Source organism: Apium graveolens, chromosome 2 (genome assembly GCF_009905375.1).
Source record: "Apium graveolens cultivar Ventura chromosome 2, ASM990537v1, whole genome shotgun sequence".
In the NCBI taxonomy this organism is placed as follows: Eukaryota; Viridiplantae; Streptophyta; class Magnoliopsida; order Apiales; family Apiaceae; genus Apium; species Apium graveolens.
The window spans coordinates 64,437,769-64,450,294 of record NC_133648.1 but is presented as its reverse complement, the minus strand read 5'-3'; the positions used below and the strand labels follow the sequence as shown (position 1 = coordinate 64,450,294).

At 37.1% G+C, this 12,526-nt stretch overlaps 1 protein-coding gene across 1 annotated transcript; it reads right to left on the bottom strand.

Moving 5' to 3' along the window:
* Positions 1-2,620: 2,620 nt before the first annotated feature.
* LOC141690301 (uncharacterized) lies at positions 2,621-4,314 on the bottom strand. Its single transcript, XM_074495034.1, has 2 exons — positions 3,518-4,314; positions 2,621-2,951 (listed from the first exon to the last, which is right to left on the bottom strand). The coding sequence occupies exons 1-2, from the start codon at positions 4,312-4,314 to the stop codon at positions 2,621-2,623; spliced, it is 1,128 nt and encodes a 375-aa protein (XP_074351135.1).
* Between the last annotated feature and the right edge of the window lie 8,212 nt (positions 4,315-12,526).

Below are 12,526 nucleotides of genomic sequence, written 5' to 3'. Positions count from 1 at the left end.
TAAATTTCTTTATGGGTCAACCCCTCGAAAACAACCATTTTCTTTTAGGAAATGACTTTTATTAAATGCGCATTTTTGTGGGAAGTGTAAAGGTTTATGGAATAGGTATAGTGGTTAAGTTATTTATGAGGTATATTGAAGAGGTGCATGAAAACGAAGAGCCACGTTTGTTGACTGGGGCGGTTGGTGGGTGTGCGATGGGCTATATAAGGGAATGTAGTAGTGGAGATGGGGATCATTTTTCTTTCCACCAGTGATAAGCTCTATTGTGTCCATAGGCGAAAGAAAAATATCTTCAAATGAGGGAAAGTCTGTAAGGGAGTTGCAGCTAGAAGAATACTTGAAGGAGTCAAAGGACAGTATTAGGATCCTGTGGGAACGGATCATGGCGAAGGAAGATCAGGTGCGGCTGTTATGTGAGTATATTCGGAGGCTTTAGAATGTGAACAACGAACAGAGGATATCATTGGGTCGACGTCCTCAGTACCCTTAATGTAATAAGTAATTTATTTTGGCTAATGATGTAATGGACTCCTTTATAAGGTTGATGTGAAGAACCCTCGTATTTTTCTATAATAATCAAATTTCGTTATGCTTATGTTTCGTTTTACTTTTTGTTGTTTTTTCTTTTAAGCGATTTTGTGTTGTTATTTTTATGATAGTATTATTATTCAGAATTTTTTTTTAATATTGTATGAATTATTTATTGGGAAAGAGAATTTTGGGAAATAGAAGCATTGTGAATTGTAAAAATTAACATAATTTATTGTGGGGAATTGAAACGGATTGGTTGCATTTAAAGAGTCAAAGTAGTAATAAATGTAGGAGGTACGGGATCCGGGAAGTTAAGGGGTCAGTTTGGTCCTATATAAATCGAGCACTTTCCTGGGTTTAGAATGTCAAATTTCAAGAATTTTTCTTTTTCTTTTCTTTTTTCTTCCTTCCTCTCTTCTCCCCCTTCTTTTTTTTCAATGGAGTCCCAAGGCAGTTGTCATATCGGTAAGGGAAAGAAGATGGCACATCGTGAGGAGGAATTGCTATCAATTGTAGCAAGACTGAAGGAGAAGATTAGTCGTCAAGAGAGCAAGATACTCAAGCTAGAGCTGAAGGTGGAAGAATTAGAGGAAACTCTGGCTTCAGTAGAGGAGAAGAACTATCGTTTGAGCATTCTTGTAGGAGATGCTTTTTAGTGTTTGCATTCTGTAAGAGGTGGATCGAGTAATAAGTATTTTCTTATGTTGTAAAGTCGAATTTATTTTATAAAAATGAATGGAGCTAATGAGTGTGGAAATCCATCAAGTGTGTTTATTTATTTATGATTTAATTTATCATTATCTATGTTTAGAAAATAAGCTAAATAATTCTGCAGGAGTCGAGTTACTTATGAAGAATAGCGTTTTTAGCTTTGTAATGGATATTTTCTGAAAGTGAATTACTGGTGTTGCATGCCATAGATTTTCTATGTTATTCTTGTAATAAATAGTTGTAGAGGGAAATGATATGATCCGTAGGAAGCAAGTTGGCAATATTAGTTGCAAAGACCAATTATATGAGCCGTAGGAAGCAAGTTGGCAATATTAGTTGCAAAAGTAAATTATATGAGCTGTAGGAAGCAAGTTGGAAATATTAGTTGCAAAGGCCAATTATATGAGCCGTAGGAAATAAGAGGCTTATGAGGGTTTATAAATAAATAGTTTTATAGAAGGGAAACGTTTGTGTTGCAGGTAGTAGGTCTCCTACGTCAGCCTTGTAACAATTTGTTATAGAAATGAACTATTTGTGTTGCAGGTAGTAAGCTGCTTATGTTGGCGTTGTAACAAATAGTTGTAGAAGCGAACCATTTGTGCCACGGGCAATAGGCTGCTTATGTTGGCATTATAACAAATACTTGTAGAAATGACCATTTGTGTCGTAGGCAGTAGGCTGTTTTTGTTGGCTTTGTAACAAATAGTTATAGAAATGAACCATTTGTGTCGCAGGCAGTAAGCTACTTATGGTGACTTTGTAACAAATAGTTATAAAAATGAATCATTTGTGCCGCAGGCAGTAGGCTGCTTATGTTTGCTTTGTAACAAATAATTATAGAAGCGAACCATTTGTACCATAGGCAGTAGGCTGCTTATGTTGGCTTTGTAATAAATAGTTATAGGGGGCTAGGCCCGGGCCGTAGGTGGGCTACTTAACTAAAGACAAGGGTAATAAGATAGATTGATAACAAACAATTTACATAGACATACAAGTCTTTATTTTAAAAGCATTAATAACATTAGAGCTGCGGAAAAAGTGGGAGCACTTACTGATAGAAACATTTATTGATAGAAACGTCTGAGGTGGTTTACATGCCAAGTGTTGGGCAGAGGCTCTCCCGATAGCTGAGCCAGCCGATAGGTTCCAGGTTTGGTGGCTTGAGTTACAATGTAGGGCCCTTCCCAGGTGGGGTCGAGCTTTTTATTCTTGGTGGTGGTGGAGACAGACGTAGCCCTCAGCACCTAATCTCCAAGTTGGAATTGGCGGGGTTGAATTTTGCCAAAATGGAGAGCTATTTTTGCTTATGGTTGGCCATGCGAATAAAGGCGTTCTCCCTCATTTCCTCAAGAAGATCTAGATTGGTTCGTAAACCTTATTGATTGAGTTTGGGATTGTAGTTCTGAACTTGAGTGGAAGGCTCTCCAACCTCTACCGGCACAAGAGCCTCAGTGCCATAAGTTAATCGAAAGGGGCTTTCTCCGGTAGGCTTACGGGTGTTAGTACGATAGGCCCAGAGCATATTTGGCAATTCTTTAACCCAGAGTGACTTTGAATCTTGTACATTTTTCCTTAAACTTTGTAGAAGAGTTCGGTTGGTGACCTCAACCTGGCCGTTAGCTTGTGGGTAAGCTACAGAGGACCTTCGGTGTTGTATTCCGTAGGCTGTCAAATATTCCTCGAATTCTGTCTCGACGAACTGTTTTCTATTGTCGGTGATTAAAACACAGGTATTACGAAGTGGGTAACAATATGCTCATGGAAGAATTTTCGGCAAATTATAGAAGTAGTGTGAGCAACGGCTTTGGCTTCAACCTATTTGTCCATATAATCAACAGCCACTAGAAAAAACCAATCATTTCCTTTGGCCGGAGGGAAAGGTCCCATGATGTCTACTCCCCACATATCAAAGGGAATGGGTGACAAGATTGTCGTAGGGAAGAACGGAGGCAGCTTGGGAATCGAAGCATGGAACTGGCACTTGGCACAAGTCTTGACATAACTTAAGCAATTCTTCTTCAAAGTGGGCCAATAATATCCCTGCCTAATGATTTTATGGGCCAGAGCTTCCCCCGAGGAGTGACTTCCACATATGCCTTCGTGGACTTCCAACATGCAATAATCTGCCTCTGCACAATCAATGCATTTGAGGAGAGGTGCCAAAAAAGACCTTTTATATAAGGTATCTTCTACAACAGTGTAATGAGCTGCTTTGGAGTGCAATAATTCTGCTATTTTCTTGTCTTGAGGAATAGTCCCCTCTTATAGGTACAGGTGAATTTGAGTCATCCAATTAGGGCCGTAATAGAGTGTTAACACCTCCAGGGTGGTTTCATCTAGAGGAGCCACCGAAGGGGATGGTAACAGGACTTTGTAAAGACCAATCGAAGGGGAGAGATCTTCATCTGTAGCTAACTTTTCCAGAATATCAGCTCTTTGGTTTTCTCCTCTTAAAATTCCTTCAAGAGTGGCGATTTTAAATTCTAAAAGCTGAGACTTGGTTTCTTCGAGATATTTTATTATTAGAGGCGACTTAGTTGTGAAACCACCAAGTACGTAATTCACAATAAGTTGGGAATTGCTATTGACCTTCAGATGTTGAACTTGGAGGAATTTAGCCAACCGCAAGCCGGCGAGAAGTGCTTCATACTCTGAGCAATTGTTCGTTGCAGGGAAATTAAACCTTATTGACTGTTGGAATTCAAACCCTCCGGGACTCACCAGTAAGACACCTGCTTCACTACTATCAGAAGTGGAGGATCCATCAACAAATAATAGCCAAGGAATAGGTAGTTGAGCCAGCTTCGGGGAATCTTCTGGAGGGGTTTCAGATTCTAAAGGTGCAGAGCATTCAGTCAAGAAATCAGCTAAGGCTTGACCCCTAATGGACTGGCGGTACAAATAAGAAATATTAAATTGACTGAGTTCTACAGCCCGGTTTACTAACCTTCCAAAGAGATCAGGTTTATGGAGAATCTTCCATAGAGGTTGGTTGGTGTATACCCTGATGTCGTGCCCCTGAAAGTAAGGACGGAGCTTTTGGATGGCAAGTAGAAGAGAGTACGCCATCTTTTCAATAGTAGGATATCTAGTCTCTGCATCCCGTAAAACGTGGCTAATATAGTAAATGGGAAATTGCTTATTCTCTTCTTCTCAGATTAGGCAGGAGCTTACGGCTCCTGAGGCTACGGCTAAATACAGATAGAGAGGCTCTCCGAAGAGAGGTTAGGAGAGGATGGGGGGAGAGCTTAGATAATTTTTGAGAGAATAAAAAGCTTCTTGGCAAGAGGGATTCTATTGAACTTCTTTGGATTTGTTTACCCCTTTTAGTGCATCAAAAAAGGGAATGCTTATTTCAGCTAGCTTAGAGATGAATCTCTGTAAGGATGTCAGACATCCATTCAGTGATTGAATTTGTTTAGGATTCGTGGGCGGAGGCATTTCTAGTATTGCCCTGATTTTTTTCAAATTTATCTCAATGCCCTGTCCACTAATCATATAACCTAGGAATTTTCTGCTGGATACCCCGAATGTACATTTGGATGGATTGAGCCAGAGCCCATGACTTCGGATAGTCAAAAACGTCTCTTTCAAGTCTAGAAGATGGTCTTCTTCTATTTTGGACTTTACAATCATGTCATCCACATAAACCTCCAAGTTTCTTCCAATTTTATTGGAAAATATCTTGTGTGTAGTCCGCTGGTAGTGAAGCCTGTGAATAGCGATAGATTCATCAATGCCCGACATGTCTTCTGGCTTCCATGCAAAAATATCAGGAAATTCACGAAGTAGAAAAATGAGTTTTTGCTTCAAAGAATCTGGGAGACGTGAGGGATAGAGATATAATGAGCGGGGTCTCCTTCTGTTAATTCAATATTTTCCATAAGCTCTCCGGGTTCGGCTTTGGAGGTACGGTGCAATTCGGCCTTGGATAGGGAAGTCTCACTATACGAAAAGGAACTTTCAATCAATAGAACTTGAGAAGTTTTGGCTTTTGGAATTTTAGGTGCTCTAGGGAAGACTCATCCCTTCGGTTCTCCGTATGGTTTTCTTTTCTTAGGTTGAGTCTGAGCCAAGATTTATGAGGTAGAGTAGTAATATTGGGAAGCAACGGGATCATTTATTAATTCTTCAGGCCCCATAGGCGTGGGGAATTTCACTTTCATGTGAGAAGAGGATATATTGGCTCCTAGGAAAAACAGGGTAGGTTGGACGATGATGGTATTGTAAGGGGATGCCATGTCGATAATATAATATTTAACCAGAGCGGTTACCTCTTGCGGGGACGTTCCAAAAGTAGTAGGAACATCGATAGCACCTAGGACTGGAACAACATGGTTCCTGAATCCATAAACAGGCCCTTGCACATCCTCGTACTTCATCTCTTCAAAAAGGGTATTTAATATCATTCACTTTATGGCATTTTTGAAGATGATAGCCATAGAAGACCCATTGTTTATCAACACTTTTTTAACATCTTGATCGGCCATGTCAAGGGTGACCGTGAGAGGTCCATTTCGGCAGACACACCCAGCTGGATAATCTTCATTGGAAAAGGAAATGGATGTTCCGGTAAGACAAAAGACATGGAGGGGGTGTCTAACTGTATGACTTCAGGACGAATTACGCCTCCACCCACGATCATGTCAACTACATGCCTGGGTGGAACATTCTTAGCAGGAACTTCCGGGTGTTGAGGATTCTGCTGATCCCAAGAGGGGAAGAAGTCATTCAGGAGACCTCTCTGTACCAGCCTCTCCAGGAAAAAAATTAAGGGAAGTACACTCATCAGTGTTGTGTCCTATTCCGGGATTGTAGTCGCAAAAGTGAGTACGGTCTATTTTCTCTGTGGGTGTCCTCATGGGGTTAGGTTGTTGGAAGAACTCTTTTGTTCTTATTTGCTGAAGTACATAGGATGGGGTTTGAGTCAGGGGTGTAAAATTAGGTTCCTCCCGGATTTTTCGGGGGGGGGTGCCCTTTGATCCGTAGGGAAATTCTGATGCCCTCTCCCCCTAAAATCTTCTATTCCATCGACCTGCATGGTTGTTCGTTTGGACGAGGAAGATTCCCCTCGAGCGGATGAATAGTAGGCCTGGGCTCTTTCGTCAGTAGTTATATAAGCAGATGTTATACTATAAGCTTCGAAGAGGTCTGTGGGTTCCCGATTGCATAGTTCTTTACAGCAGTCTCAACATTCTCGGTAATTCATATTACAAATGGAAAAATCAACAATACTAGTCTGCTTCAACTCTTTAACTTTAGAGGCTGCATTTTTGAACTTTTCGATATAATCCCGCAGGGTCTCACCTTGTTCCTGCTTGACATTCTCCAAAGATATGGTATGCGCTGCATGAGGAGTATTGAAACGAAATTTTGACAAAAAACAATAATTTAAATTCTTCCCATGATCTTATTGATCGGGGAGGCAAGCTCGAAAACATGTCATGGCATAGTCTTTAAATGTCGATATAAACAGTTGGCACTTGGTGATATCATTGTACCTATGACATATCATTAAATTTTCGTAATAACTTAAGTGGTCATTGTAACGCCCTTCAGACCCGGGGTATAAGTCTGGGGGTTACTAGCTAATCATCAAACCTGTACAATCTGATTAACAAATAATAAAGAAATGAATCTAAACCCCTTTAACACTAACCAAGATCTTTTTTAGGTTGAAGTATGAAAACAAGAACCACTAACTACTTTATTACAAACCAAATTCAAAATCTTACCAACTCTCTTTATTAAAAACCACTGTCAACCAGTTTTAAATTATTTTCATCTTTTATTCAAACACACACTAACTATATATACTCCATATATTCGGGAAACTCAAAGCTTTCTTCCTGGATTGGGATCAACACCTTGGGTATGAGAGGATCCCGAGGCTTGACCCGCTTCTTTACCACTCGATTCCTGATGGGTTTCATATTCTTTCTTAACTAAAAATAATAAGGTGAATAACAACAAAAAGGGGTGAGCCAAAAATTGCTCAACAAGTCCGCTATAAACAGTGCTAAAGTAATTTAAATGAATCTGTAACCCGGGTATATCTGCAAAGATATAACCCCGCGAGAATAGAAAGAAGGCCATTACTGGCGAATACAAATGAACTAAACTGGACACAAGTTCGCATCTATACCCTGCTGATCAGCCAAGATACAGTGCAGATCTATATCCCACTATATAGATCCCGTCGGGCACCCAGGCACTACAGCCCATCTCAAGGATCCGGTTATGTCCCGGTCCTTAGAATTAAGTAAACTTAATCCCCAAAGTATCATTATCCAGTCCATGGAATAGCAACCGCAATAATTGGTATGCTTTGACATATTCTAATCACCAGAATATATCAATAATTGTGAGTAACAATAGGAGTATGAACAATGAATTCAAATGAAAAGGAGAAATCAAGAATCGAAATAAAATATAAACAAGAATCAAAAGAGTGCAAGCGTTATAAGAATCTGAAGAAATATCACTATTCTGAAAGTAGAATAGGGGAAAAACTTGCCTTCTGCGCGACTCACTGTAATTAAGTCACCTTCATCTATTACATACTCAACATGCCTTGCTGGCTTAGCTTCTGTTAGAAAAATAGACTGGTTTAGTCATTTCGTACTTCAATTGCATCTTAAATCAACTTCACATCGTTCCTATTACCTACCCATGCGCTTATGACTGACTCGTATATTATATATTAGCAAGTAAGACTCGATTAACCACATAATACACATAAGCACATAGGCACATAATCATTTTTATAGTTAAAATAATTTTTAGAATCAAAATCGACTCGTTGATCGCTCAACTAATCATTATCTTACTCGTTTTCTATTTTTCGGAATTTTTCGGACTCGTCTCGGCACGCAATTTGACTGATAACCAAACAAGTAACAAAGTCAACTAATTTCTAGAAGAAATTAGGCTCTAATATTAATTTTAATGAAAAAAATTTATTTTTCTGAGTCAAAGGGCTTTCGTTTCTCTCAAATCGGACTAACGGTCAAATTAATATCGTTTAAACACTGATAATTCAATATATTATCCATTATAATTAATTATACAAACTTTTTAACCCTAAAATAATTTTTTAATAATTATTTAAGAAAAAATCAGAATTAAAAATGATTTTTCTATAATTTTTGGAATTAAAATGAATTTATTATGATTTATTGAAAATTATTTGATTAATTATCAAAATAATTAATCATTTTTAAATAAATAATAAATAATTGAGAAAATAATTAAATCTGATTTTTTTAGAAAATATTTCAGAATTATTTATAATATAAATCAATTAATTAAATAATTAATTTATTTATTTATAAAATAAATAAAACTGATTTTATAATTATAATAAAATAAAATTAAAATTAATTCCCAGAAACATCTGTCAAAAAATCATCCCTGTCAGAAATGGATCAGAACCGGGTTTAAAAACCGGGTTGAAATCGGGTTATCAGAAACAATCCGGGTCGGGACGAACTGGCCGGAAAATTTCCAGAATCCGGCGAGTTCCCCGGACTCCGGCCATGCTCCGATAAGCCTCAAATCTTCACCGTTTGAGGTGATTTTTGTAATAACCCCAATTTTTGGAAATTTTAGAAACCCTTATAAATAGTGATTTTGCAGATTATGCTGAATAAGAAAACTTTTCATGCCACACTATGTAGGGGTTCTTTTATGGATATTCTGAGATTTTATTGGTACTCTATATGATATATAAGTGTATGTAAAGATCGTCAGAATCCAAATCCGAACACTTTGATTTTCCCGGAAATCCACCAGATATCGAAAGAATTGAGTATAAGGTTACAGGATAAAAAGGATTTAAATTAAAGGATTATAAGAGAGGATCATAAAAGGAATCTAATGTATTGAGAAATGTTAAGAAACCCCAAGTAATAAGATCCCGGGTATGATCCCTCAAACGATAAACGAAAACGAAAGTTAAGCGAACCGTATAACAGATCAGCGGTCATTATCCAAATAATTAAAAGCTAATCAAAGAGATTAGTGGGGATGATGTCATCAAACCAATGAGAAGAGGGCAAGTAAGGGATGATGACATAACAAGGTGACATAAGCATGACATAATGGGGAAGGAGGTGTGGTTGATTTAAAACCACACAAAGTTCATGATTAAAAAGGTAATTAACCAAAATCAAGCTAAAAACAACCAACAAACAATCATTTCACCCAAAACACAAAGATCATTCCATTTTCTTCACCTTGCTCTCGGCTTCTTCTTCTTTTCCAAAGCAAGAAAATCAAAATCCTAGTTCCAAGCTTTGTTAAATCACAAGGTAATTATCTAAGACTCCTTATGCATAGTTATGGATATCCTATAAGTTTGAGCTCCTAAATCATTCACAATCTCTTCATAAAAATCATGGAAGAAGATGGTGAATAGTGTTTTTCAAAAACTAAAATTTTTGTTCTTGAAGTTTTGTCTGGTTTAAGCTTGGATAAGGACTTTAAGGGTGATTCCAAGCCATTCTCTTGATTCTCCACTCTCCAAGGAAGGTATAACCCCTCCAAACCCTAACTTTATTTGAGTAATTAGGTTTAGTTTTGTTGTTATAATTCATGAGAGGTTTGCTAGTTGTAAATGTAGAGATTAGTTGATTTTGTGTTTTTTTTGGAGTGGTAGTTCTTGGATTGTTGATTAATGAACTTAAGTGTAGTTAAATTCAAGTTCAAGAATAAGTATAAATTGTTGATGTTGAGTTGTTGGGGCTGTTATGATGTAGTATGGATAGAGTTTTGATTGGGTTGTGATTGTGGATTGATTGTGGGTTGCATTGGAGTGTTTTAAATTTGGGAAATCGCGTAAACATAGCCGTCGTAATGTCCGATTTACTTTAGGCTGTTTTGTTCTTAACATTAGGACCCGAGAACTCCCTGCTAGGTTTTGACCATTGCCATCATTAGATAGTTCATGTTACGGGCTTCGTTTTGATATGTGGTTCGTTTGATTCCGATGTACGGTTTAGGAGAAACGGCCGTTTTAAGTAATGACGTTTCGCGAACGAATCATTACCCCTCGCCTTACTTTGAAACATAGGTTAAAGACCTAAAAGGACTAATTGGAGTATGAAACAATTATGTAAAGTGTATTAGGAAGTTGGTAAGACACTCGCGAAAGAATCGCCTTAAAACTCGTAATGGTTGATTTATTAAAAATGGTGGAGCCGAGGGTACTCGAGCGACTTAGGAGAATCAGTAAGCGCAAAGCAAGCGTTAGAGTCTAAATTGGTTAAAGTATAGATTTATAAGTGACTTTGGTTTAATTCCAACTTATATGTTGTTTATAGGTTACCAGACTCGTCCCAAGCCATTTATAACCCCCAGTCGCTCAGGCAAGTTTTCTACCCGCTATATTGTTGTTGTGATGTATATATATATATGCATTGTCTTGTGATAAATGCATGTTGGTTAATTAGCAAATTCTTGCGATATATTGTAGCATGTGATATGGTATATATGCATGCTCGGTTCGTAATCTTGATACATATATCTGTTGATTCAGTTGATAATACCCATGCTAGAGATAAGCGGTAATTTGTATATACCCTTAGTAAAGGGGACCCCAAGGTGAACATATTTCTAAACCGGGAGTCGATGTTCCCGAGTATATTATATATAAATATATATTTATATATATATGGATATAGTTTTCAAAACTATTGATCGAATAAGGTTTATTCGATAACTTTATTTTATTTAATGAATATTATTTGAATATTCATTCGAGGACTTATGACTCTGTTTATTCTATTTAATGATTATTATTCGAATATTCATTTGAGAATGTATGACTCCGTTTATTTTATTTAATGAATATTATTTATAATATTCATTCGAGGTATTATGACTCCGCTTATTATTTAATAATATCCTTTATTTTAATAAAGAATAATGTTTCGATAATCAAACTTATTTTCGATTATTCAAATAAAGATAGTACTTTCATATAAGCATATCTTTGGTTATTTAATATCCATTTCAAGTATGAGTTTAAAAACTTCTACTTCGATTATTTTTATAAGGATTATCTTTATGAGAATATTATTTAAATAATAATATTCAGATATTTCTATAATATCGGGACTGATTTATTTTAATAAATCAGCAGTACTCCAAACATTCTTAAAAATGTTTTCGAGTCTTCAAAATGATTTCTAAAAGTTAGGGCGGATCCCAAAACTCATTCTTTTATATTTAAGATCCTCCTTTCAAAGGGAATTTAAATACTCGCTCAAAACCTGGGGGATCCGGCTCTGTGGTGTATTTTACATTCGCAACGTGCTTGCTGTTTTGAGAAAACAATTTGATTACTTGCCCAACGTTCGGGAAGTAAGTCCATCTAATTGAGTCGGCATAAGCGACAGGCCGGGGTACGGTCTATCAAAGTGTAAGTGGCTGGGTGGCAGTCCATCAACGCGTAAGAGGCCGGGTGGCGGTCCAGCACAAGGTCCTTATGTGGCCAGGTTGATGACCGGTGGGGGGTTCATCCATCTACTAGTAGAAAAGGTTACTTATTGGTATCTTTGCCTGATCAGCAAGATATCAGGTTTATGCCAAGGTTTTCTCCTTTCCAAAATTCATTGGATATTGCAACTCTGTTTATAATTTTCATAACAGAGGTTTTCAAGGAGTGTATGAAATATATATATATATATATATAGGTGTATATATATATCGGGACTTAATGAAGTATCTTGTAACTTCATTATTTATAATGATATTTCAAGGATTGAATCTATTCAAGTCTTATCTTGTAGTCTCATCTGGGTGATGAACTTTTGAAACCGATTATAACTTGAACGGTGGTAGTTCAAGTAGTATTCGGATATAAGTATATGGGAGTATCTTGTAACTTCATCTTTTAAACTTATATCTAGTAAATGATTATCTTGTGCATGTCAAAGATTTTCGGAAAAACGTTGAGACAAGGTTAGATATATGAGATCACCTTGCAACGATATTTTATACAGTTATAAACGGGAACTCTGTGTATATTATACATGTCAGAGGATTTCAAAGATTGTGAAAAGTATATATGTACATATATACTGAATATTTTGCGACCTGGTCGCGGTAAGATATCAAACTTGGTTCATTTCTTCTTGACCAAGACTTTCATGAGTACTATAAGAATGCTCATATATTGTAAATCATTATACATATTATTTTGGTGGGCTTGTTGCTCACCCTTGCTTTCTTCCTTCATCACACAACATCAGCTAGACAAGATGAACAGGACCAAGCT

Bases quoted from the DNA above. Each gene is read 5' to 3' on its own strand.
- LOC141690301 (XM_074495034.1), bottom strand. From the start codon at position 4,314: ATGGCGTACTCTCTTCTACTTGCCATCCAAAAGCTCCGTCCTTACTTT. The intron at 2,952-3,517 runs GTACCTATAAGA...CACCGACAATAG, and splicing joins TGGATGACTCAAATTCACCT to AAAACAGTTCGTCGAGACAG.